General features: G+C 43.1%; 1 protein-coding gene, 1 non-coding gene and 1 pseudogene across 2 annotated transcripts in view; 1 reads left to right on the plus strand and 2 right to left on the minus strand.

The window, feature by feature from the left end:
• The window catches only part of VWA3B (von Willebrand factor A domain containing 3B), a 214,775-nt gene that overhangs the window by 38,485 nt on the left and 148,977 nt on the right, over positions 1-27,313 (plus strand). The window contains 1 exon segment of the mRNA XM_028497121.2: positions 6,910-7,025. Within this exon segment, the coding sequence (XP_028352922.1) occupies positions 6,910-7,025 (116 nt within the window).
• Positions 17,019-17,477, minus strand: LOC102973563 (protein mago nashi homolog 2-like; annotated as a pseudogene).
• Positions 18,433-18,555, minus strand: LOC112066537 (small nucleolar RNA SNORA71). The gene has a single exon (XR_002892713.1). It is a non-coding gene; the product is annotated as a small nucleolar RNA SNORA71 (small nucleolar RNA).

Here is a 27,313-nt window from a genome sequence, read left to right on the forward strand (position 1 = left end):
GATCCTTTGATCATTATGTAGTGTCCTTCTTTGTCTCTTGTAATAGTCTTTATTTTAATGTCTATTTTGTCTGATATGAGAATTGCCACTCCAGCTTTCTTTTGATTTCCATTTGCATGGAATATCTTTTTCCATCCCCTCACTTTCAGTCTGTATGTGTCCCTAGGTCTGAATAGGGTCTCTTGTAGATAGCATATATATGGGTCTTGTTTTTGTGTCCATTCAGCCAGTCTATGTGTTTTGTTTGGAGCATTTAATCCATTTACATTTAAGGTAATTATCGATATATATGTTCGTATTACCATTTTCTTAACTGTTTTGGGTTTGTTATTCTAGGTCTTTTCCTTCTCTTGTGTTTCCTGCCTAGAGAAGTTTCTTTAACATTTGTTGTAAAGCTGGGGTTTTTGTTGTTGTTGTTGTTTTTTGCAGTACGTGGGCCTCTCACTGCTGTGGCCTCTCCTGTTGTGGAGCACAGGCTCCGGACGCGCCGGCTCAGCGGCCATGGCTCATGGGCCCAGCCTCTCCACGGCATGTGGGATCCTCCTGGACCGGGGCATGAACCTATGTCCCCTGCATTGGCAGGTGGACTCCCAACCACTGCACCACCAGGGAAGCCTGTAAAGCTGGTTTGGTGGTGCTGAATTCTCTTAGTTTTTGCTTATCTGTAAAGGTTTTAATTTCTCCATCGAATCTGAGTGAGATCCTTGCTGGGTAGAGTAATCTTGGATGTAGGTTCTTCCGTTTCATCACTTAAAATATGTCCTGCCACTCCCTTCTGGCTTGCACAGTTTCTGCTTAAAGATTAGCTCTTAACCTTATGGGGATTCCCTTGTATGTTATTTGTTGTTTTTCCCTTGCTTTTAATAGTTTTTCTTTGTAATTTAATTTTTGATAGTTTGATTAATATGTCTTGGCATGTTTCTCTTTGGATTTATCCTGTATGGGACTCTGCACTTCCTGGACTTGATTGACTATTTCATTTCCCATTTTAGGGAAGTTATCAAGTATAATTTCTTCAAATATTTTCTCAGTCCCTTTCTTTTTCTCCTCTTCTTCTGGGACCCCTATAATTCAAATGTTGGTGTGTTTAATGTTGTCCCAGTGGTCTCTGAGACTGTCCTCAATTCTTTTCATTATTTTTCTTTATTCTGCTCTGTGGTAGTATTTTCCACTATTTTATTTTCCAGGTCACTTATCCGTTCTTTTGCCTCAGTTATTCTGCTATTGATTCCTTCTAGGGAATTTTTAATTTCATTTATTGTGTTGTTCATCATTGTTTGTTCGCTCTTTCATTCTTCTAGGTCCTTGTTAAACATTTCTTCTATTTTCTCCTTTCTATTTCCATGATTTTGGATCATCTTTACTATTATTACTCTGTATTCTTTTTCAGGTAGACTTCCTGTTTCCTCTTCATTTGTTTGGTCTGGTGGGTTTTTACCTTGCTCCTTCATCTGGTGTGTGTTTCTCTGTCTTCTCATTTTACTTAACGTACTGTGTTGTGGTCTCCTTTTCACAGGCTGCAGGTTTGTAGTTCCCATTGTTTTTGGTGTCTGCCCCCAGTGGCTAAGGTTGGTTCAGTGTGTTGTTAGGCTTCTTGGTGGAGGGGACTAGTGCCTGTGTTCTGGTGGATGAGGCTGGATCTTGTCTTACTAGTGGGCAGGACCGCATTCTGTGGTGTGTTTTTGGGTGTCTGTGACCTTATTACGATTTTAGGCAGCCTCTCTGCTAATCGGTGGGGTTGTGTTCCTGTCTTACTAGTTGTTTGGCATAGGGTGTCCAGCACTGTAGCTTGCTGGTCATTGAGTGGAGCTGGGTTTTAGGGTTGAGATGGAGATCTCTGGGAGAGCTTTCGCCATTTGATATTCCATGGAGTCGGGAGGTCTCTGGTGGACCAATGTCCTGAACTCGGCTCTCCTACCTCAGAGGCACAGGCCTGACACCTGGCTGGAGCACCAAAACCCTGTCAGCCACATGGCTCAGAAGAAAAGGGAGAAAAATAGAAAGAAAGAAAAAAATAAAATAAAGTTATTAAAATAAAAAATTTTAAAAAATTATTAAAAATAAAAAATTAAAATGTAATTTAAAAAGAAAGAAAGAAAGAAGAGAGCAACCAAACCAAAAAACAAATCCACCAATGATAACAAGAAGAAAAGGGAGAAAAATAGAAAGAAAGAAAAAAATAAAATAAAGTTATTAAAATAAAAAATTTTAAAAAATTATTAAAAATAAAAAATTAAAATGTAATTTAAAAAGAAAGAAAGAAAGAAGAGAGCAACCAAACCAAAAAACAAATCCACCAATGATAACAAGTGCTAAGTCGGATACTAAAAAAAAAAAGGACAGACAAAACCCTAGGACAAATTGTAAAAGCAAAGCTATACAGACAAAATCACACAAGGAAGCATACACATACACACTCACAAAAAGAGAAGAAGGAAAAAATACATATATATATTTTAAAAAAAAAAGAGGAAGAGAGCAACCAAATCAATAAACAAATCTACCAGTGATAGTAAAGTCTAAATACTAAACTAAGATAAACATAAAACCAGGAACAAATTAGATGCAGAAAGCAAACCCCAAGTCTACAGTTGCTCCCAAAGTCCACTGCCTCAATTTTGGGATGATTCGTTGTCTATTCAGGTATTCCACAGATGCAGGGTACATCATGTTGATTGTGGAGATTTCGTCTGCTGTTCCTGAGGCTTCTGGGAGAGATTTCCCTTTCTCTTCTTTGTTCGCACAGCTCCTGGGGTTCAGCTTTGGATTTGGCCCTGCCTCTGCATGTAGTTCGCCTGAGGGCATCTGTTGTTGGCTCAGACAGGACAGGGTTAAAGTAGCAGCTGATTCGGGGGCTCTGTCTCACTCAGGTCGGGGGGAGGGAGGGGTATGGTAGTTATAATTGGAATGTGGGGTGAGCCTGCGGCCGCAGAGGCCAACATGACATTGTACCAGCCTGAGGCGCGCCGTGCGTTCTCCCAGGGAAGTTGTCCCTGGATCCTGGGACCCTGGCAGTGGCGGGCTGCACAGGCTCCCGGGAGGGGAGGTGTGGACAGTGACCTGTGCTCGCACACAGGCTTCTTGGTGGCGGCAGCAGCAGCCTTAGTGTCTCATGCCCGTCTCGGGGGTCCGCGCCGATAGCCGTGGCTCGCGCCTGTCTCTGGAGCTCATTTAGGCGGTGCTCTGAATCCCCTCTCCTCTCACACCCCGAAACAATGGTCTCTTGCCTCTTAGGCAGCTCCAGACTTTTCCCGGACTCCCTCCCAGCCAGCCGTGGTGCACTAAGCTCCCTCCCAGAGGTGCAGGTCCTGTCCCTATTCTTTTGTCTCTGTTTTTCCTTTTTTCTTGTGTCCTACCCAGGTACGTGGGGACTTTCTTGCCTTTTGGGAATTCTGAGGTCTTCTGCCAGCATTCAGTAGGTGTTCTGTAGGAGTTGTTCCACATGTTGATGTATTTCTGATGTGTTTGTGGGGAGGAAGGTGATCTCCACGGCTTACTCCTCCACCATCTTGAAGGTCTCCTTGTAAACTATCTTTTCAATGGTAGCTGTCTCCTGATCTGTTGGCCTCACTATACCTGAATAATAATAATAATATCTACTTTTCAAAACAACCCCGTCTGTGCATGTGAGAGAGTTTGTGTCTCTTGTAGAGAGAGACCAGCTACTTATGTGGTTACAAGGAGAATGACTGAGTTCTTTCCTAAGTCAACACGTCTGAAATGGGTTAAATGCTCACTCTTGAGCATTTGTTCTCAAATTTAGTTGCTCATCATTTGGCCTGGGAGACGTGGGCTTCACCTTGCAGGCTGATTTTGCACAGTAGAGGGGAGTCTGGGGATATGCAGTTAGGCTTTCACTTTGCAAAGCCTTTCACTACCTAGGAATCTTGATTAAAATGCAAATATCTTGACCACAGTCCCAGAGATTCTGATTTTCAGGGTCTAGGGAGGAACAGGGATATGCATTTTTAACAGGATCCCTGGTGATTCTGAAGACCAGTGCTCTGGCTTCTCATAAAGCGCTTTGAAATCTTTTAACAGCAGGTGCTTGGCTTCAATTCTGGGCTCTTGAAACCCCCAAATACAGAAGGGGCTCACTGCCCCCACTTTCGCTAGTGGAGAGAGAAAAACCCAGCTGGCAGGGCCACCTTTCTTGCTGGTCCTCTGCTCAGCTCATGTGGGACACTCTCTGGGAAGGTGAGAGGCCAGGGAGTAATTTAACACGGGAGAAGCTGCAGTTCAGCCCCTGACTTTCAGGCCATGCTCCGTGGAGTGCGGGTTCTGCAGAAGAGGACAGGGTACACCCGGGTCCTTCTGTCCCTCCTTTAGTCCTGGAAAGTGAGGCCAGCCCACGACCAGCAGTTCCCCTGCCTGCTCTGCTACCTGCCAGCCCACCTCCTCCTGGGGGTCCTGGATGGTCTCAGTGCATCTTTTGCTCTTGAGCCCCAGCCGAAGAGCAGTTATTATCAAACTGTAAAGGGCGTGTCCTGAGCATTTCATTTTGCAGGAAGGCTGGACTCTGTGTCCCCCAGTGCCTGAGGCTGTGTCTGGACAGAGCCACCATCTCTCAGGCACAGCGCTACACTCCTCAGACTCTCCAAAGAGCCTGTCTTAATGATGATTTGCTTTCTGCACAAGTGAGGCTGTATTAGCCAGAGGAAATGTCTGCCCTGTTCTCTTTCCTAATCTGGAGAACAGATCAGAGTAGAAAATTCTGGGCAAAGGCTTTGGCATTCAGAGTGTGAGGCCTGTCCGGACAAACCTCAATCATTCCCCCGTCTGTCTGGCAAGGAGGTCGTGGTGAGACAGGTGGGGACCTGGGACCCTTTACTGCAGTGCCTGCAGCTGGACAAACGTCTCCTCCAGCAACAGAATACAAAGGAACTATAAGGGACTAAAAATAACTGCATGCATGGGTAGTCGGGGCAAATTATGAACAATAAAATACAAAAAAGCCAAAACCCAGCTGCCACTTCTGAGGGCCTGGGAGCAAAAGCAGGGTCCTGAGCATGATCCCTGCGCACGGCACCACCAACGGGGTGGGCAGACCACCTAAGCCCCCCCTCCAGCCCCACCAACTGATCCGCCTCCACCCTCACTGCTTAGCAAGGGAACCTGCTACTTGTTTTCATGCCCTTGTGCTGCAGCAGGAGTCCCAATAAAGCCTTGCCTGAATTTCTCTGGGCTCTTTTATCAATTTCTATTGATTAAAGAGTCGGAGAACCCAGGTTGGTAACAATGGGACGAAGGAAACTGGGCATTTCTGTTTTGGAGGAAGCCCCTGTTTTCATTGTCCCAGTGTCACCTGAAACCCTTTAGAAATAGACAAGACTGAGGCCTTCTACGGCCCAGGCAAGGCCCACAGACCTGTCCCACCGTCTGCCCATCCTTCTCTCCATCCCATCTCATGTTTCAGGGTTCTTTTTGCGTCATGAGTGGCGATAGGCAGGGATGGTACTCTCAAGAGGCTGGAGGAGCATTACTCAGAGATCCCCTCTGCCATCTGAAAGAAATTTCCTGCTATTACTGATTTTTTGGATTCCAGACAACTGGCTTTGAGGGTGCGATTTAGCCCATCATCACCTGGAACACTATACCAGTGCTTAAAAGAATTTTTTTTAATTGAAATATAGTTGATTTCCAATGGTGTGTTAGTTTCAGGTATACGGCAAAGTGATTCAGTTTTATACACATGTGTGTATATATGTATACATGTGTGTATATATATATATTCTTTTTTAGATTCTTTTCCATTATAGGTTATTACAAGATATTGAATATAGTTCCCTGTGCTATACAGTAGGTCCTTGTTGGTTATCTATTTTATATACAGTAGTGTACATATTTTAATCCCAAACTCCTAATTTATGCCTCCCCCCTTCCCCCTTTGGTCAGTATAAGTTTGTCTTCTACGCTATGAGTCTACTTCTGTTTTGTGAATAAGTTCATTTGTATCTTTTTTTTTAGATTCCACGTATAAGTGATATCGTATGATATTTGTCTTTGTCTGGCTTACTTCGCTTCGTATGATAATCTCTAGATCCATCCATGGTGCTGCACATGGCATTCTTTCATTCTTTTTTATGGCTGAGGAATATTCCATTGTATATGTATGTACCACATCTTCTTTATCCGTTCCTCTGTCAGTGGACACTTAGGTTGCTTCCATGCCTTGGCTGTTGTGAATAGTGCTGCTATGCACATTGGTACATGAGCGCTTTTTTAGCTTCAAGCTGCTCACGAATGCCCTGGGGATCCTGTTAAAGTGCATATTCTGACTCGGCAGATCCAGGTGGGGCCGGGGAATGTGCATCCCTGGCCAGCTCCCAGGTGCAGCTGCTGCTCCTAGGACCACACTTTGAGAGGTCGCCTTCAGAACGTGCCCACACTGAGTTCTTTTCATTAGTGCTGATGCTCAGGTCCTGGGGAAGTGTGTGTTTGCCAAGTGAAAGTTGACTGAAGCCCATCAGCAGTGGGCAGATGAGCCCACGCTGCCTCTTGTCCCAGCTTTCAACAGTGAACCCGCAGGGCTCTGGGCACTGTTGGGCCCCTCATTAGCCTCTGGGCTTGTCAAAACTCTGTTTACGTGATTGAACCCTGAGAACAAAAGAATAAGTCTAAGCACAGGGTATCATTTTTCCAGGGTCGATAAATACCATTTGGTTGAGCTAAGTATCCTCTAATGAACAGAAGAGTCATCAGTTCAAATCCCAATGGCTCCTCAATTCTCTGGTGCCTTCCACCATCCTGTCTTTTATTGGTGGGAATTGACAAGGCCCAGGGAAAAGCGGTGAACACTTGGAAGATGCTTAGCACCACAGAAGAGCAAGTTCACAGTCTTGGGAGAATGAATAGTAATGCGCAGATACCACTTACTAGCCTGATGTGGCATATCTCTTCCTGTTTCAGATTCCACGCATTTGCAGAGAGAACAGAGCGCGTGGAACTTCCTGCCTTCCCCATTAAGGATGGCGACAGTGTAATTACTTGGAATTCAAGGAAACTGAAAGGAAAACTCCCTCCAGGTACCTGGGATGGAAAAGAAACAGTGTACTTTATGTCTTAATAACTTCAGATGATCCCTAGCCTTAGCACTAGGGCAGGACTCAGCGTATCTTTTATATTATTCATGTGGTGCAAGGGCACAGTTCATGGATGTTAATGGGGAATTTGGCAGCCTGGCAACCAGGCATAAGTGTATTACCTAAGGAAGTGGCCTCAGTGAGATGTGTTTCCTAACTTGGGAAACTTCTGGAGACATGGCCCCAGGCGTGTCAGCACCCTCTTAGTTCTTGGCAAGGCAGAGCTGCTCTGTTGCCCAGGTTGGCTGGAAGCTGTAGCGAGGATGCCCGCACTTCTTGTGGGTTTTCTGCTGCCTCCCCGTCAGTGATGGCGGTGTTTCTAGATGCACATGAGGGATGGACCTACCTCTTGTGAGGGCCAAGGCCACACGGGAACCTCTGTGGAGGCCGAATGAACTTCCCCTTTCATTCAAAGGATGAGATCAGAGAGTTTAACAGGCGTAGAGAACGAGGTCAGGAAATAAGTGAGAAATAGTACTGTGATTCGGGAAACCAGGACTAGAAGGTTCCTCAGAAAGCAGGAGATGGGAGTTTCTTTGGGGAGCTGATGAAATTGCCAAGTGCCAAATACACTGAGTATACGCCGCCGAGAAGAGCAGGGAAGGCAGCTCCTTTGGGACTGTGACATGATGCAGCACAGGGGTAGTTAGAAGTCTGAGAAAGCCCATCCCCACCTCCACCTTCCTGCTCATTTTTACTAATCAACAGAAGGATTTCCAGCTTCAAACAAGGCAGGAATTACTCTTTGGGGGTTGTTTGGGGCTGGGGGAGAAGCTGCAGGGTACACATGCTTGCAAGTTTCCTCTGTTTACATAACAGTGTTGGAAAGGCTCCTGGGAGAAGGGCCCTGGGGCTGGGTAGGAGGCATTTGCAATCCCGGGCTAGGGGGTCAGGTGGAGACCCAGGCAGGGGGTTGAATCACAGAGGGTGTCCTAGACACACACTTTGTGGATTCAGATTCTTAGTGCCCCAAAGCAGAGCTGGCGAGAGGTTCCTGTCGAGCTCGTCAGGGCCGCTGCCTTAGGTAACTTAAAGCTTTGCTCTGATGGTGAGGTGGACATCTCCAGGGAATCTGAGAAAATGTCAGTTGATAAGCAAGATTGATGCTAATCTAAGAAAAAAAATAATTTAGGATGTATGCCATGCCTTTGAAAGTAATTTACAAGATTAAGCCTAGTGGGCAATGAATCAATGAAGGTAAAGAATGTGAGATGTCACCAGCTCCCCAGGGTGTGCCAGTGACCATAAATGGGGTGTAATTTGGGCCTATGTGTTCCTTGGCAACTTAGTTATAGAGGGAAGCATGTCTGGCTGCATAGCTTACATTTTCAGCAACTACCATCTTTCCAACCCCTGTGAAGCATACAAATCGAATTACAGATAAAAACATTTTTCTTAGAATGAAATGCTCGGAGCATGGCCTGCCATTCTAATGCCATTTCAGTGATCACATGTTCTGAATTTGGGAAGAGTGTCCCAGATCCTAAATATGTGATCTTGTTTCCTCAATCCATCAGAATGTCCCAGAAATGCCAACATTTCAGAGCCTACCTCTCCCACTCAAAAACTGGCCAGAAATCCTTGAGGCGATTTTTGTTTGGAAAATGTGTGGTTCTCAACCTCACTCGGGCTCAGAGGCAGTTCTCCAGTCTTTCCCTGATCAGTTTCCCCTCCCTGCTTCTCCATCATTTGTCTCAAGCATTTATCAGTATGAGTTTCCTCAGGCCCTCTCTAGTTTGGGAAGGGAGGGTGTCTCCTCGGGAGATAATTTTGCCTTCTGTTGTATAGAAAAGACAGACTATCAAGCGAGGGGCTAGAGAAGCATTGCTCAGAGAAGTGAACTGGCAACTGAAAGAAATGTCCTGCTGTTTCTGACTTTGAGGTTTCTAGATAATTGGCTTTTTAGCCTGTGAGTTACCATCACCCCATGTACCACATCAATGTAAAACACCTCTGTAGTCAAAATAATAGTTTTAAAAATTGTTGTGAAATTTACATAACATAAAATTTACCATTGTAACCATTTCTAAGTGTTAAGTATATTCCCTAAATTCAGTGGGAGGTGTCAAGTACATTTACCTTGTTGTGCAACGCAGTCTCCAGAACTCTCTCCATTGCGGAAAATTGAAACTCTGTACCCATTAAACAATTTCCCATTTGTCCCTCCTCACAGCCCTCAGCACTTAACATTCTACTTTCTGTCTCTGAATCTGACTGCTCTAGATACCCCATATAAGTGGAGTCATACAATATTTGTCATTTTGTGACTGGCTTATTTTATTTAGCATAATTTTCTCAAGGTTCATCCATGCCATAGCATGAGTCAGAATTTCCTTCCTTTTAAGGGCTGAATAATATTCTGGTGTGTGTGTGTGTGTGTGTGTAGGGTGCAATATCTCATTCTATCTCATGACATGATCCCAGCCATCCACATCTCCTGAAGCAAATCTCTCTGTTTCTAGAAAGGAATGGCTTCTCACCTGCACGAGGGTGGGGCTGGAACACTGGCTTGCGCTGGGATCCCAGGACGTTGGCAGCACTTGGCTGGATGGGTCATAATCTCAGGCTCCCAGGAGTTGAGTTCATGAACCTGGGTACTGAGTAGACTTCTCCCCTTTCCCTTCCAGGGATGACTTTCTGCCTTAGAAATTCTGCTTTCTTCCGGCGCAGGTTCCATCCCATGTAGGAATGTTCCATCCCATGTAGGAATGTTCCATCAGCCTCAGATGGATTCCCCTCTCTGGGGGGAGCAGGATCTGTGATTTAGATGTAAGGAGCGTGGGGGATTTAATATGGCAGTTGATGGTGACCTGAAGCTGTAGCTCTACACTTTTCCTCCTCATAGCCATCCTTCCCCTTGGCTTTCCGCCCAGAGTTGGGTGGGTCCCTGCTCATGTTTATATTCTCGGGGCATACAGCAGGGTGGTGGCTGCTCTGTTGTGTAGCCAGCACCTTCCATGTAGGTGTCCTTGCCCCCTTCTCTGTTTAACTGCTCTCTTTGACTATTTACTGGGGAGGGGAAAGGGTACCAACAGAGCCTAGATTGCTATGGGACCAGAGTGATGATGCTTCTTTCTGGAGCTCCTCTGAGCTACCCAGTCCCCTGAAGTTTGGCTTTCTTCCCTGTTAATGAGTGTGGGTTCTCTTCATAGTCTCTGTGTACTGTGAAATATTCATCTCGCTTATAAGCAAAATAAAACAGAGGCATGTTGACCTTCCCCGAACTCCAGGCATTTTTCCTTGGAAAAGATTTTTCTCCAGGACTGAGCAACACTTTCCCCATTCTTGCCCTGGGTCTGGGCTCTTCCTCCCCCACAGTCTCCTAGCGGTCACTGACCGCAGGTTAAGGAGTAGGCCTGATGGGCAGGTAGCGGGGGTCTCCTTGTCTTGGCACCTGGCTTGTAGAGATCTGTGGACGGTGCTCCTGCCTATCTTCCTAAAGTCTTTAAACATGGTGTTACTGAATGCAAGTTCATGTGCCTGATCCATAGTGAGGCCAAACAGTACTGAAATGTCAGAGTTTGGAGCAGAGAAAGGTTTACTGCAGGGACACACAAGGAGATGGGTGGCCTGTGCCCAAAAAACCCCTAACTCCTTGAAGGGTTTCAGCAAAGCACTTTTAAAGGCCAGGTGAGGGAGGGGTGTGGTTAGTTATTGCAGACTTCTTGGTGTTGGATTCCTTTGCTCTTGCAGGTGTCCACATAGGTCAGGTCAGGATGTTCCTGTAAACCTCCAACAAGACAAATGTTATTCTCTGTTCTGCAACTTTTTATCTCTGTATGAATGGACTCTTAAAGGTCAGAGCCCTGAGAGTAGGCTATGCTGTATACTTCAGGCTATAGGCAACATTCTTTTACAAAAGGTGCAGAGCCAGCATGATTAAGCACAAGCAACAAAGCACAAAGGGTTAAAGTAAAAGGAACAGATCTAACATGGAGTCAGATTTGTCCTTTCCTATTACAGTGGCAGCCAGGGCTTGGCTGCGGTGATGGTCTTCATCTGTCCTGTCTAGTAGAGCTTTGGCTGCTCCTGCTGCTGAAATAGTCCTTCTTTCCTCAGAGTCTGAAACAGTGGCCTGAAAATCATCTTCTACACCCCTCTATTTCTGGGTCGTCTCAGGGAGTCAGGGAAACTAATCATTTAAGCAAACTCCAACAAGTGGCCTTTTTGCTGATTGCTTTGTGTCTGATCAGGACTTAAAAGTATTCTGTGATATTCTTTGAAACTCGGTTTCATCCCAGGCCACCGGTGTTCCCCAAGTCAGCGGTGACTTCTGAGAGGCCACACCCCTCAGCACTCCAGTTCCTACTGGGTTACAGCCATCCACTGGAGATGAACTGGCTCCCGTGTAATGGCTTGTAGGGGGACACTGCCCACTGCCCCTGGCAGGCTCAAGTGAGGCCCCCTAAGTGGCAGATATGAATGTCTGGTCACAAAAACAAGTCCAGCCAGACACTTTCTTTGATTTCTAGAATTCAGTTTAATTTTTGATTCCAGTGCCCTTCTATCCCAGTGGATTGGGGGGAAATTAACCCCAGTCATTCCCAGGGACTCCTCCTGAGCTTTTCCCACAGCTTGGAGATCCTAGGCAGTGCTAAGGCGTCGGGAGGGGTCTCTAGTAATTAGACATCTCTTCCTGCAAACCGCCCTGTAAATACCCATTGTCCCTGTCTCACGGCCACTCCAGGTTGAGCAGTTCTCTGCTGCTCCCATGCTGGCTTGGGATGTGGGAGTCGGTTGCAGACTCTGCCCCACCCCCGTTCACTCTGCCCCTTCCTCCCAAGGTGCTGCAAAGACACGGAGCCAGTTCCCATCCTCTCCTGGGATGCTCTCCTCCTCTCCCCCAAGCCAAGGGGAACCTCCTTCTAATCTGGGATGACTCCTGTCTACCTCCTGCTTCTTAAAGCTGCCTGCTCTGTAAACCCCAGCGCCTCTCCTCAGGGGTTAGGCTTAAAAAGAAAAAGCCAGAATGTCTTGCAGCCTGTTTCATCTTTCTGCCCTGCCTTCTTTGGGGCAAGGAGAGTGGCTGCTTGAATGTGGAAGGAGTGGGTAGGGAAGAGAAAGTATAGGGAGAACAGATTATCATAAAAAATATGATCCAACGACACGCATAAATACGACCTTTTTTTTTTTTTTTTTTTTTTTTGTGGTATGCGGGCCTCCCTCTGTTGTGGCCTCTCCCGTTGCGGGGCACAGGCTCCGGACGCGCAGGCCCAGCGGCCATGGCTCACGGGCCCAGCCGCTCCGCGGCATGTGGGATCCTCCCAGACCGGGGCGCGAACCCGGTTCCCCTGCATCGGCAGGCGGACGCGCAACCACTGCGCCACCAGGGAAGCCCAATACGACCTTTTTATAAGCGTGAAACCCTTACCCCAGGATGGGTTTTCTGTGGAGGTAGATAATATAACTAAGTTACTTTGTTTTTTGATTTTATAAAATAACACTTCAGGAATCAATGCTGGAGAATGGAAAATGGAGAGTTCGTGTGCTATTAAGTTGGTGCCACATGTAGCTTTGGAGCTGCTCTGTTAAATATGGGAGCCACTGACCACATGTGGCTACTGAGCACTGAAATGTGAGTCCAATTTAGATGTGCTGTAAGTATAAAATACACCCTGGATTTCAAAGACTGAGTGAGGAAAAAATGTAAATTATGATGTGAATAGTTTTTAATATAGATTATATGTCAAAATGATAATATGAACATATGGGTTACATCAAATGTATTAATAAAATTAAGTTTTTTCTAAGATTTGGCTACTAGAAAATTGGAAATTATACATGTGGTTCACCTCCTATTGAATTAGTATTGGATAGCGCTGCTCTAGAGCCATGCTAGCTGCCCCGTCGATTAAGTAGCTGTGTAACTTTGGGAAAGTCATTTAACCTTCTGCTTCCTTTCCTCATCTATAAAATGGGAATAATAGATTGTTATTATTATATTATATTATGCTATATTATATTATATTATATTAGTTGTGTCAAATGATGAGGAGACAGAGAGGAATAAGGCACTGTCCTATGTTCAATGAACTCAAATGCAGTAAAATCAAGAGCCTGGGCTTTGGAGTCAGGCCTGGGTTTGGATTTGTCACTTAGCTGTGTGATCGTGGTTAAGGTACTTAACTACTCTGAGCTTTAGCTTTCTTATTTATGAATGGGGATGAAGATGTTTACCTTATGGGTTGTTAGGAATATATATATATATATATATATATATGCGTGTGTGTATATATGTGTATATGTGTGTATACACTGTATGAAACACTGTGTGTATACACACACACACACACGGTGTTTTGTGTGGTACCTGGCACATAGTTAGCCAGTCAGTAATTATAACTGCTGTTATTGCCATGACCATCATCATCCTGTGGGTTACCCTACTGTTATTACCACTAGGTAAGCAACTTAAAGACTAAGCTTTTTTTATCACCTTTACTTTTCTTCTGTCATCCCAATTCTCATGTTTGTTTTAGTTTTAGTTCTGCTATTAAGTACATTCTGTTGTCTCTTGTAGTCCATCTCCTTTGGTTTCCTCAGCCATCTCTTGGTTGGCTAAAATTTATCTTCAAATAGTTTCCTCAAGGAGGGAGTCAGAGGAACAATATTCCCAGGGTTTCCGAATGTTCTTTTCTACATCTTTATACTTAAAGGACAACTTGGCTGGATAGAACGCCCTTGGCTCGCTTTTTGTTTGTCTTGTGTGTGTGATGGGTGGTGCTGCAGTGTCTTCTCATAGTGTGTGCTGCCGAGAAGAAATCCAAGGCCAACTTGATTTTTTTCTTCTGTAAAAGTGACTTTATCTTTTTGCCTGGCTGCTCAGAGGTTGCTTTTATTCCACCAGCTTTATTGAGATAAAATTGACATATAGTCTTGTGAAAATTTAAGGTGTACAATGTGATGATGTAATACACATATATATTGTGAAATGATTATCACCATAAGCTTAGTTAACGCATCCATTTTTTTGTGTGTGGTGAGAACATTCCATTAGCAACCTTGAAGTGTATGATACTGTATTGTTAAATATAGTCACCACACTGTACATTAGATCCCCAGGACTTATTCATCTAATAACTGAAAGTTTGCACCCTTTGACCAATTTCTCCCCATTTCTCTCAGCCCCAGCCCCTGGCAACCACCATTCTACTCTCTCTTTCTATGAGTTTGGCTTTTTTTGTTTCCACATATAAGTGAGATCATACAGTATTTGTCTTTCTCTATCTGACTTATTTCACTTAGCATAATGCCCTCAAGGTCCATCCATGTTGTTGCAAATGACAGGATTTCCTTCTTTCTCATGGATGAGTAATATTGCATTGATATACTTCAAATTTTTATACCCATAAAAAATATATAAAATCACATTTTCTTTATCCATTCATCTGTCAGCGGATTCTTTGGTTACTTCCATGTCTTGAATATTGTAAATAATGCTGGAATGAACATGGGAGTGTAGATATCTCTTCAAAATAGTAATTTCATTTCCTTTGGGTATATACCCAGAAGTGGGATTGCTGGATCATATGGTAGTTCTATTTTCAATTTTTTTGAGGAACCTCCATCCTGTTTTCCATCGTGGCTTCACCAATTTACATTTCGCACCAACAGGGCACAAAGGTTCCCTTTTCTCTACCTCCACACCAACACTGTTGCCTCTTGTCTTTTTGATAATAGCCATTCTAACAGGTGTGCGGGGATATCTTTTGCATTTCCCTGGTAATTAGTGATGTTGAGCACCTTCCCATGTATCTGTTGGCCATTTGTATGTCTTTTCTGGAAAAATATCTGTTCAAATCCTTTGTCCATTTTAATTGGATGGTTTGTATTTTGCTACTAAGTTGTATGAGTTCCTTATATATTTTGCCTATTAACTTCCTCTAAGATAGATGGTTTGTAAATATTTACTTCCATTCTGTAAGTTGCCTTTTGTTTTGCTGATTGTTTCTTTTGCTGTGCAGAAGATTTTTAGTTTGATGTAGCCCCACTTGTTTATTTTTGCTTTTGTTGCTTGCTCTATTGGTGTCATATCCAAAAAAATTGTTGCCAAATCCAGTATCAAGGAGCTTTTCCCCTATGTTTTCTTCTAGTATTTTACAGTTTCAAGTTTTATGTTTAAGTCTTTAATCTGTTTCAAGTTAATCTGGTGAGTGGTATAATATAGGGGTCCAATTTCACTCTTCTGCATGTGCATATTCAGTTTTTCCAACACCATTTATTGAAGAGACTATAATTTTTCTATTGAGGATTCTTGGCTCCCTTGTCAGGTATTAATTGACTGTATATGCATGGGTTTATTTCTGGGTTCTTTATTCAGTTCCATTGGTCTGTGTGTCACTTTTATGCTCATACCATATTGTTTTGATTACTATTGTGTTGTAATAGAGCTTGAAATCAGGAATCATGATGCCTCCAGCTTTGTTCTTATTTCCCAGGATTGCTTTGGATATTCAGGGTCTTATGTGGTTCCATATGAATTTTAGGATTGTTTTTTCTATTTCTGTGAAAAATGCCTTTGGAATTTAAAAATATTAATTAATTAGTTAATTTATTTAATTTTTGGCTGCGTTGGGTCTTCGTTGCTACTCACGGGCTTTCTCTAGTTGCAGCGAGCGGGGGCTACTCTTCATTGCACTGCATGGGCTTCTCATTGCGGTGGCTTCTCTTGTTGGGAGCACAGGCTCTAGGTGCGCGGGCTTCAGTAGTTGTGGCAGGCGGGCTCAGTAGTTGTGGCTCGCGGGCTCTAGAGCGCAGGCTCAGTAGTTGTGGCGCACAGGCTTAGTTGCTCCACGGCATGTGGGATCTTCCCGGACCAGGGCTTGAACCCCTGTCCCCTGCATTGGCAGGCAGATTCTTAACCACTGTGCCACCAGGGGAGCCCCCTTTGGAATTTTAATAGGAATTGCCTTGAATCTATAGATGGCTTTGGGTAATAGAGACATTTTAACAATATTAATTATTCTAATTCACAAACAAGAGATATTTTTCCATTTATTTGTGTCTTCATCAATTTATTTTATCAATGTCTTATAATTTATCAGTGTACAGATCTTTCAACATCTTGGTTAAATTTATTTCTAAGTATTATTTTTGATGCTATTGTAAGTGATTGTTTTCTTTATATCTTTTTCAGATAATTTGTTGTTAGTATATAGAAACACAACTGATTTTTGCCTGTTGATTTTGTATCTTGCAACTTTACTGAATTTGTTTATTAGTTCTAACAGGTTTTTTGGTGGAGTTTTTAAGATCATATCATCTGCAAACAGAGACTGTTTTTCTTCTGCCTGTCTGATTTGGATGTATTTATTTATTTTTCTTGCCTGATTGCTCTTGCTCGGACTTCCAGTACTATGCTGAATGGGAGTAGTGAGAGTGGAAACTCTTTTCTTTGTTTCTGATCATAGTGGGAAAGCTTTCAACCTTTCACCACTGAGTATGTTAGCTGTGAGTTTGTCATATATGGTTTTTATTATGTTGAGGTATGTTCCTTCTGTACCCAATTTCTTGAGAGTTCACTTTGTGTTCATTTATCATGAAAGAATGTTGAATTTTGTGAAATGCTTTTTCTACATCTATTGAGAGAATCATGATTTGGTGTATCACATTTATTAATTTGTGTATGTTGAACAATCTTTGCATCCCAGGGATAAATCCTACTTGATCATGGTGTATGAACCTTTTAATGTGATGTTGATGTTGAATTTGGTTTGCTAGTATTTTGTTGAGAATTTTTGCATACATATTCATTAGTAATATCAGTCTATAGTAAACTTTTCTTGTAGTGTCATTATTTGGCTTTGGTATAAGGGTAGTGCTGGCCTCATAAAATGAGCTTGGCAGTGCTCCCTCTTTTCAGTTTTTTGGAAGAGCTTGAGGAGGACTGGTATTAATTCTTAATCTGTTCACATTTTCTTTTTTTTTTTTTACAATTTAGATTGGTTTAATCTTGAAATGTAATCCAGTAAGACTAAAAACTAAACATTTCAGGTCCTGTACCAAATAGTAAAATACTCGAAGGCCTTCAGGATCCTTTGACTGATTAACATCAATAAGAGAACCTATTTTTGATGTGGTAAGAGAAATGTGTTCATCTCCAATTACAATTTCAAGCTCCTGCTGGCTAGCCCTATCAGAGGGAGGCCACAAAGCATCATCTTCTTTTGTAGTTTACTGTCATCAATAATTCTCTTCAGTTCTTCCATTATACTCTTGTGTACGTAAGCCTCCCTTCTGATCATGACATCACTTTTATAATTGCTGTTGTTGGCATATCTAAGTTTTCCATCCGGCCAAAACTCAAACTCCAGAAACTCGTGTCCAAACTTGCCCTTGTGCCCTACATAGTAGCGTAGGCAGAAATCACTGGCCATAGCCATCCTTATCCCTGAAAAGCCCGCCGAAGGCCCAGCCGATGTGCCTCCAGGCACCTGGCCCAGATTTTCTTTTTCCTCATGATTCAGTGTTGGTACTTTCTATATTTCTAGGAATTTATCCATTCTTTTAGGTTATCCAATTTGTTGGCATGTGATTATTTATAATAGTCTCTTATGAGCCTTTGTATTTCTATTGTGTCATATTTAGATTTCATTTCTAATTTTATTTGAGTCTTTGCTCTTTTTTTGGGAGGGGGTGTCCATATGGTTTATTGAATGGATGGATGGAGAGAAAATGATGATGATGAGCAGCTGCCAACTCAAGAAGAAAACTCTTGGTTATTGAAGTCACCCAGGCACAGCAGAGGGACCAGGGCCAGCCTTCCCTGGCCCTCCAAGGGCACTGCTGTCAGGACTCAGAGCCAGCTAAAGGGGACGCCAAGCCCCCAGTCCCAGCTCTTTGCCCCTGATCTCTCATGCTGAGTGAACAGTTCCCCTGTGATGCTCTGAGCAGGCAGCAGGGAGCTCGTCACGTGAAGACCTCACTGTCCATTCTCTTTCCCACTGGTGTCCAAGAACAATAGGAATCTTGGGGAGAAATACCAGCAATCCCAGATCCCAAGTCACCCCAAGGTCACTGACTCATGGGACTTCCTCAACAATCTCCAGATCTAAGGCTGACCTGTTATCTGGGAGTCAGACATGTCTCTTGGGGGCACCATGTTGCATCTGTGGAGTCTACTAAGCAAAGGCACTGTCACAGGGCTTCTACCTCCCACCGAACGGATCTGAACTCATTCCAGTGTGAGATCCAAATATAGATGTATTGACTGGTTTCCTGCCAAGAGACTCCTTAACTTCAAAGACAAAGTGAACCCCTGCAATCTGGGCGCTAGCCTGGTCACCATATCACGGGATGGGGGGCAGCAAAGGCCTGAGCTCTGAAGGGAACGGCAGGAGAAAAAAGATAGTGTGTGAAAGATCCAGGGTTTGGAAGGGACAACTGGGCCCTTCAAACATGGAAAAATGTCTTTCAGTAACTCCTCTCCCTGCACTATCAATGACCAGGGCACAGGCAACACATGATCACTGAGTCTTTGCTCTTTTTTCTTAGTCTAGCTAAAGGTTTGTCAATTTTATCTTTTCAAAATACTATCTTAGTTTTGTTGATCTTTTCTATTGTTTTCCCCGTCTATATTTCATTTATTTCTGCTCTGATCTTTGTTACTTCTGCCATCTTTGGACTCATTTAGTTCTTTAGTTCCTTGAGGTGTAAAGTTAGGTCATTTTTCTGTGATCTTTCTTTTTATCTTTTAAATGTAGGTGCTGTTGCTATACACTTCCCTCTTAGAATGGCTTTTGCTGCACTCCATAAGTTTTGATATTTTTTTGTTTTGTGTTTCCATTTCTATTTGTTTCAAGATATTTTCTGATTTCTCTTTTGATGTCTTCTTTGACTCATTTGTTGTTCAGGAGTGTGTTAATTTCCACACATTTGTGAATTTTCCATTTTCCTCCTTTGATTAATTTCTAGTTTCATACTATTATGGTTGGAAAAGATACTTAGTGTGATTTCAGTTTCCTTACATTTGCTAAGGCTTATTTTGTGACTTAATATATGTTCTATCCTGGAGAATGTTTCAGATGCAATTGAGAAGAATGTGTATCCTGGTGCTGTTGGTGCTATGTTCTGTATGTGTCTCAGGTCCATTTGGTCTAAGGAATAGTTCAAGTACAGTGTTTCCTTGTTTACTTTCTGTCTGGGTGATGTAACCATTGTTGAATGTGGGGTATTGAAGTTCCCTACTATTATTACATTGTTATCTATTTCTCCCTTCAGTTCTATTAATATTTACTTTAAATATTTAGGTGCTTCAATGTTGGATGCATATATACCTACAATTGTTATATCCTCTTAATGACTTGTTCCCTTTATCACTTGGTCCCTTTTTATATAGCTACCGTCTTTGTCTCTTGTGACCAGTTTTGATTGAAAGGCTATTTTATCTGATATACATATAGCCACTTCTGCTTTCCTTTGGTTACCATTTGCATGGAACATCTTTTTTCATCCCTTCACTTTCAACCTATGTGTGTCCTTAAAGCAAAAGTGAGTCTCCTATAGGCAGCATGTTGTTGGATGTTTTTTTAATCCATTCAGTCACTTCATGTCTTTTGATTAGAGAATTTAGTCCATTTACATTTAATGTAATTATTGATAGGTAAGGACTTATGTTATTTTATGTTATTTTATGACTTTTTTAGTTGTTTTGTTCCTTTCTTCCTCTCTTACTGTCTTCCTTTGTGATTTATTTTTTGTAGTGGTATGCTTTAATTCCTTTATTTTTTGTGTAACTACTAAAGGTTTTTGTTGTATTTTTTGTATATGTGTGGCTACCACAAGGCTTACATAAAACATCTTGTAGATATAACAGTCTATTTTAAGCTGATAACAACTTACTTTCAATTGCATACAAAACCACTACTCTTTTACTCTCTCCTCCCCACATTTTATGCTATTGATCTTTTAATCTTGTGCATCCAGTAACAAATTATTGTAGCTTATATATTGTGTATAATTATAGCTTATACATATTGTAGCTTATTTATTATTGTAGCTTATTATAGTTGTTTTTAATATTATTGTTTAACTTCTGTGCTAGAGATAAAAGTGATTTACACACCATGATTACAGCATTTGGGTATTCTGAATTGAACTATATAATTACCTTTACCAGTGAGTTTTATACTTTTATGTATTTTTAAGTTGTTACTTAGCATCCTTTCATTTCAACTCCCTTTAGCATTTCTGTAAGGTAGATGTAGTGATGATGAACTTCCTTAGCTTTTGTTTGTCTGTGAAATTCTTTATCTTTCCTTCATTTCTGAAGGACAGTTTTTCTGGGTGTAGTTTTCTTGGTTGGCAGTTTTTTGCTTTTAGCACTTTGAATATTTCATATCATCTCATTCCCTCATGGCCTGCAGACTTTCTGCAGAGAAATCTGCTGATAGCCTTATGGGGTTCCCTTGTTCATGATAAGTCCTTTTTCTCTTGCTGCTTTCAGAATTTTCTCTTTGTCTTTGACTTTTTACATTTTGATGATAGTGTGTCTCAGAGTGATCTTCTTTGGGTTGGTCTTGCTTGGGGTCCTTGGGGTCCTTTGAGATTCTTCTACTTAGATGTCCATATCTCTTTCTAGATTTGGGAAGTTTTCAGCTATTATCTCTTTAAATAATCTTTCTGCCCCTTTCTGTCTTTTCCTTCTGGGACTCCTGTGTTATGAATATTCATTTGCTTGAAGGTGTCCCATGATTCATTTAGGTTTTCTTCACTCTTTTTCATTCTTTTTCCTTTTTGTTCTTCTAATCGGCTAATTTCAAATGATCTGTCTTAAGTTTTCTGATTCTGCTTCACGATCAAGTCTGTTGTTGAGGCTCTCTATTGAATTTTTCAGTTCTGACATTGTATTCTTCAGGTTCAGGATTTCTGTTTTGGTTCTTTTTTATGGTTTCTACTTCTTTATTAAATTCATTTTGTTCATGCATTGTTTTCCTGATTTTGTTTAGTTATCTGTGTTCTTGCATTTCACTGAGTTTCTTTAAGATGATTATTTTGAATTCTTTTTCAAGTAATCTGTAAGTCTCCATTTCTTTGGGGTCAGTTACTGGAGCTTTATTAATTCCTTTGATGGTGTCATCTTTGCCTGATTCTTAATGATTCATGTAGCCTTGCATTGGTATCTGTACGTTTGAAGAAGCATACACTTCTTCCAGTCTTTACAGACTGGTTTCCATAGGTAAAAACCTTCTCCTGTCTGTTCCCTGGGCTGATGGACTACCTCTGAAATCTCAGTTGTGCTGGGTTAGACCCAGTTATATGGCTGTTGCTGGGTCTGTAGTGGGATCTTCAGTTGGCAGGCTTGTTATCAGGGGTTGGGACAGGTGTGGATCCAGTCTGGTCTCTGGGTGAATGAGACTGCCTCCAGTACCTTGTTCAGTAGGGTGTTCTGGGATAAGGATCCTCTTTAGGTTCCACAGTTGGGTCCTTAGACAGCAGGTCTATTACTAGGTATGCAGGGGGTATGGCTCCCACTAGATCCCTGGGAGGACTGATGCCTGGTCACTGGATGGACCCCTAGGTGGGCAGGACTGGCCCTGGACCATGGCTGATAGGGGCTGGAATGGGGCCTCAGGGTTGTTTGAGATTCTATAGCCATGTTTGAGGTCTGCAGACCTGGTCCTGGAGGCACAGATGTGTATGTCTCCCACCAGGTCCCTGGGCAGGTTGGGCTCAGTGGTGTGGACTGAGGCTGGAAGGGCCTGGAACTGAGTATATTGTCCTTTTCAGAGTCTCTTGGAGCACAGACAGTAGTGTGTACTACTGGGTCCCTTGCTGGCAGGTCTACTGGTGGACTGAAGCTGTGTTGAGGTTGGAGCCCAGTACAGGGCCCTTCTGGGGGTTCAGACTGGAGTGTCTCCCACTGGGGCCCTGGACCCTAAGGACTTCTGGCAGACAGAGGCTGTGAGGGGGTTAGAGGCAAGTATGGGGCCCTTTCTGGATCTCTGGGGGTATAGACAGGTATGTCTTCTGCAGGATCCCTGTGCCAGCAAGACTGTGGACACTGGCTGAGTTGGGCTGGAGCCCAATTACAGGGCCTATTCAGAATCTACAGTCTGACTGAGTTTGGGGGCTTACCTCCAGGGACTCCCAGACTGTGGCCAAGAGGGGCTGGAACTGGTTCATGAGCCAATTCAGAGTCCACAGCTGGGACCGAGGGCTGTATGTCTATTACCTGATGCTCGGGTGAGCATGGCTCCTCCTGGGTCCTTTGGCATATGGTGCTGGAGACAGGACCAAGCCAAACAGGGCTGTAGTCAAGTCCTCAGGGGCACAGAGCTGTTTTCTGTTTCTGTAGCAGGGAGCATGGTTGGTAAGTCAGCAGCATGGGGCAGACCTGCCTTCTCAAAACACCTCTCCTTGGTCTTGGACTTCACAATCTCCTACCTGGATCCCAAAGCTCCTATGAAGGCACTTTTGTCCGTGGGTGGATGCCAAATTATTGTTGTTGAGGCAGGGATATGATCAAGGGATATCTTATTCAGCCATTTTGCTCCAAAGGATTCTTTTTTTTAATCTTTAAATCCATTAAGTCCTAGGATATGTCTCAACGTTGACTGCTGTGGTTGATATTCCCTGGTATGTAGTGTGCCCTTTAATATGAACATCTAAGACTTCTATTTCAGGCAAGTTTCCTTGAATTATACTTTAAAATACTTCTTCTGCTCCATTGTTTTATTTATTACTATTTTTAAATTTAACAAACACTTGGACATTGCTTGGAAGATGCCAGGCACTGTTCCAGCCTCTTATCAAATTTTAACCCAGTTAAACTTCCTAACAGCCCTATGGAGTAGGTACTAACATTATCCTCATTTTAGTGATGGGGAAACCAAAAAGAAAGTGGTTAAGAAACTTGTCTAAATTCACATTCACTTCACTGACATGAAGTCAAACACTTCATTTTCTTAACCATTGTGCCAGGCTGGTTTTCTTCTTTGGTGCCTCACTTTATGTATAAAGTATGATAGCTCTCCTTTGACTGTCTCCTATTATTTTCTCTCTAATGTTTTAGAATACTTTATTTCTGCTTGTGTTCACCTTGTCTAGTTTCTTACAGTGAGTTCCAGCGTATATTTTCTTTGTTGATTTCCCACCATTTTCATCTTAATTTATGTGAGTTTTTTTCTTCTTTCCTGACTTTTTCATATTTCATCTCTTCCTGTTATCTTGCCATCACATTATTGAGTTTTTGCATGTCTGCTTTGTTTTCTTCCTTCAAGGAGATGATGGCTTCATATATATTTTTAAATTCATAGTGAAATATTGGATCATAATTTTCATGTATTCCCTGATAACGTTTTTAGTGAGTGTTATTCATCTCTTTATAATTTTGCTGCTCTTTCCCTCATTTTTTTCTTATGTTCTTCTTTGGATGCTGTGTGCTGGCTTCCTCTTTATTATTCCTCTTTATTATTCACAACTGAAAGGACACAAGGTGGGTATCTGTGGTGGTTCATATGGGAGATGGTGTGGGGAAGGGGCTATGCTTCATGGCTAAAGGCACTCTTCTTTGCTGTTACTGAGAGTGGTTCCTGCAAATAAGTTTTCTCTGGGTGATAGTTTGTGAGGCTCTCCCTCTTGCCTTTCTGAACCAAGTCAGCAGACCCCAACAGATAAATGGGCAAAAGAAGTTAAATACAAAAATGTTCAATTTCTGGGCTTCCCTGGTGGCGCAGTGGTTGGGGGTCCGCCTGCCGATGCAGGGGACACGAGTTCGTGCCCCGGTCCGGAAAGATCCCACATGCCGTGGAGCGGCTGGGCCCATGAGCCATGGCCGCTGAGCCTGCGCGTCCAGAGCCTGTGCTCCACAACGGGAGAGGCCACAGCAGTGAGAGGCCCGCATACTGAAAAAAAAAAAAAGTTCAATTTCACTACTGTTCACTACTAATTGACATTAATTTCTTTATCAAAGCAAATTCAGCTGGAAACAGTGAGATATTATTTTTATGCTAATTCAGGTTCAGTGAAATGGGTATTCCATATATACTGCTGATGTGACTTATATTGTCTTAAAACTTTTTGGAAAGCAATTCAGTGTGAGAGATTATCCCAAAATGTTTAATCATGTTGATCTGGTATTTTCACTACTAGAAATCTATCTCCCCCAGAAGTCTAAAGTACAGAAAGAAATACACCACCAAAAAAGATATTCACACCATTCACTTATTAACCTTTCTTTCTCCACTGATGTATGTGGATTCCTTTGCAATATATCAATATTACATTCCTGTATGTGATGGGCTTGCCCTGGACCATCTACTCTGCTTCATTGCCCTGTCGCATTCTACTCTTGATTGGTAATGACCTTTTTTTTTTTAATAAACTATGTGTATTTAATTTTTTTAAAAAATTAAGTAATTTATTTTTGGCTGTGTTGGGTCTTCATTTCTGTGCGAGGGCTCTCTCTAGCTGTGGCAAGCGGGGGCCACTCTTCATCGCGGTGCATGGGCCTCTCACTATCACGGCCTCTCTTGTTGCGGAGCACAGGCTCCAGACGCGCAGGCTCAGTAGTTGTGGCTCACGGGCCCAGTTGCTCCGCAGCATGTGGGATCTTCCCAGACCAGGGCTCGAACCTGTGTCCCCTGCACTGGCAGGCAGATTCTCAACCACTGTGCCGCCAGGGAAGCCCTGGTAATGACCTTTTGACATTCAATTTGTTTTTCTATCTGCCCTGTATATTTACTGTAGATGTGAAAAATGGATTTGATGTTATCCGAATAAACCTTCATTTTGTGTATTGCTGGACTGAATATTCTAAGTGGTGAGCACGTATATTCTCAGTTTCTGTGCTGTCTTATTCAACACACACTTTTTCAACACGCAGACATGTGAGCACATGTATTCTTGGTTTCTGTGCTGTCTTATTCAACACATGCTTTTTCTCATAATATACACTGGCTTTTAAAGCTTTTTATTTTTTGTCCCCAGTACATTTTCCTTTCTTCCTTTCTCTTTTGTCTTTTCTCCACTCCTCCCCTACCCTGTTTATTAGTATAGATTTGGGTAGGTCCAGTGATATAATTTGAAAGCAAATAAAAGATTGAGTTGTGAGGAGACCTTCAAGATGGCAGAGGAGTGAGACCTGGAGATCTCACCTTCTTCCCCACAAATACATCAGAAATACATCAACATGTGGAACAACTCCTACAGAACACCTACTGAATGCTGACAGAAGACCTCAGACCTCCCAAAAGGCAAGAAACTCCCCACGTACCTGGGTAGGGCAAAAGAAAAAAGGAAAAACAGAGACGAAAGAATAGGGACGGGACCTGTTCCAGTGGGAGGGAGCTGTGAAGGAGAAAAGGTTTCCACACAACTAGGAAGGCCCTTCGTGGGCAGAGACTGCGGGTGGCGGGCGGCGGGGGAAGCTTCAGAGCCACGGAGGAGAGTGCAGCAACAGGGGTGCAGAGGGCAAAGTGGAGAGATTCCCGCAGAGGATCGGTGCCAACCAGCACTCACCAGCCCGAGAGGCTTGTCTGCTCACCCGCCGGGGCGGGCGGGGCTGGGAGCTGAGGCTCGTGCTTCAGTGGGAAGCCGGGAGAGGACTGGGGTTGGCTGAGTGAACACAGCCTGAAGGGGGCTAGTGCGCCACAGCTAGCCGCGAGGGAGTCCAGGGAAAAGTCTGGAGCTGCCGAAGAGGCAAGAGACCATTGTTTCAGGGTGCGCGAGGAGAGGGGATTCAGAGCACTGCCTAAATGAGCTCCAGAGACGGGCGCGAGCCGCGGCTATCAGCGTGGACACCAGAGACGGGCGTGAGACGCTAAGGCTGCTGCTGCCGCCACCAAGAAGCCTGTGTGCGAGCACAGGTCACTGTCCACACCTCCCCTCCCGGGAGCCTGTGCAGCCCGCCACTGCCAGGGTCCTGTGATCCAGGGACAATTTCCCGGGAGAACGCATGGTGCGCCTCAGGCTGGTGCAACATCATGCCTACCTCTGCCGCGCAGGCTAGCCCTGCATTCCATACCCCTCCCTCCCCCAGGCCTGAGTGAGCCAGATCCCCTGAGTCAGCTGCTCCTTTAACCCCGTCCTGTCTGAGCAGAGAACAGACGCCCTCACGTGACCTACACACAGAGGCGGCGCCAAATCCAAAGCTGAACCCTGGGAGTTGTGCGAACAAAGAAGAGAAAGGGAAATTTCACCCAGCAGCCTCAGGAGCAGCGGATTAAATCTCCACAATCAACCTGAGGCCACCGTAACCCTGATACCAAAACCAGACAAAGATGTCACAAAGAAAGAAAACTACAGGCCAATATCACTGATGAACATACATGTAAAAATCCTCAACAAAATACTAGCAAACAGAATCCAACAGCACATTAAAAGGATCATACACCGTGATCAAGTGGGGTTTATCCCAGGAATGCAAGGATTCTTCAATATACACAAATCAATCAGTGAGATACAGCATATTAACAAATTGAAGGAGAAAAAACGTATGATCATCTCAATAGATGCAGAGAAAGCTTTTGACAAAATTCAACACCCATTTATGATAAAAACCCTGCAGGAAGTAGGCATAGAGGGAACTTTGCTCAACATAATAAAGGCCATATGTGACAAACCCACAGCCAATATCGTTCTCATGGTGAAAAACTGAAACCATTTCCACTAAGATCAGGAACAAGACAAGGTTGCCCACTCTCACCACTCTTATTCAACATAGTTTTGGAAGTTCTAGCCACAGCAATCAGAGAAGAAAAAGAAATAAAAGGAATCCAAATAGGAAAAGAAGAAGCAAAGCTGTCACTGTTTGCAGATGACATGATACTATACATAGAGAATCCTAAGGAGGCTACCAGGAAACTACTAGAGCTAATCAATGAATTTGGCAAAGTAGCAGGATACAAAATTAATGCACAGAAATCTCTGGCATTCTTATACACTAATGATGAAAAATCTGAGAGTGAAATTAAGAAAACACTCCCATTTACCATTGCAACAAAAAGAATAAAATATCTAGGAATAAACCTACCTAAGGAGACAAAAAACTTGTATGCAGAAAACTATAAGACACTGATGAAAGAAATTAAAGATGATACAAATAGGTGGAGAAATATACCATGTTCTTGGATTGGAAGAATCAACATTGTGAAAATGACTCTACTACCCAAAGCAATCTACAGATTCAATGCAATCCCTATCAAACTACCACTAGCATTTTTTACAGAACTAGAAAAAAAAATTTCACAATTTGTATGGAAACACAAAAGACCCCAAATAGCAAAAGCAAT

The sequence above is a fragment of the Physeter macrocephalus genome, chromosome 12 (assembly GCF_002837175.3).
Source record: "Physeter macrocephalus isolate SW-GA chromosome 12, ASM283717v5, whole genome shotgun sequence".
In the NCBI taxonomy this organism is placed as follows: Eukaryota; Metazoa; Chordata; class Mammalia; order Artiodactyla; family Physeteridae; genus Physeter; species Physeter macrocephalus.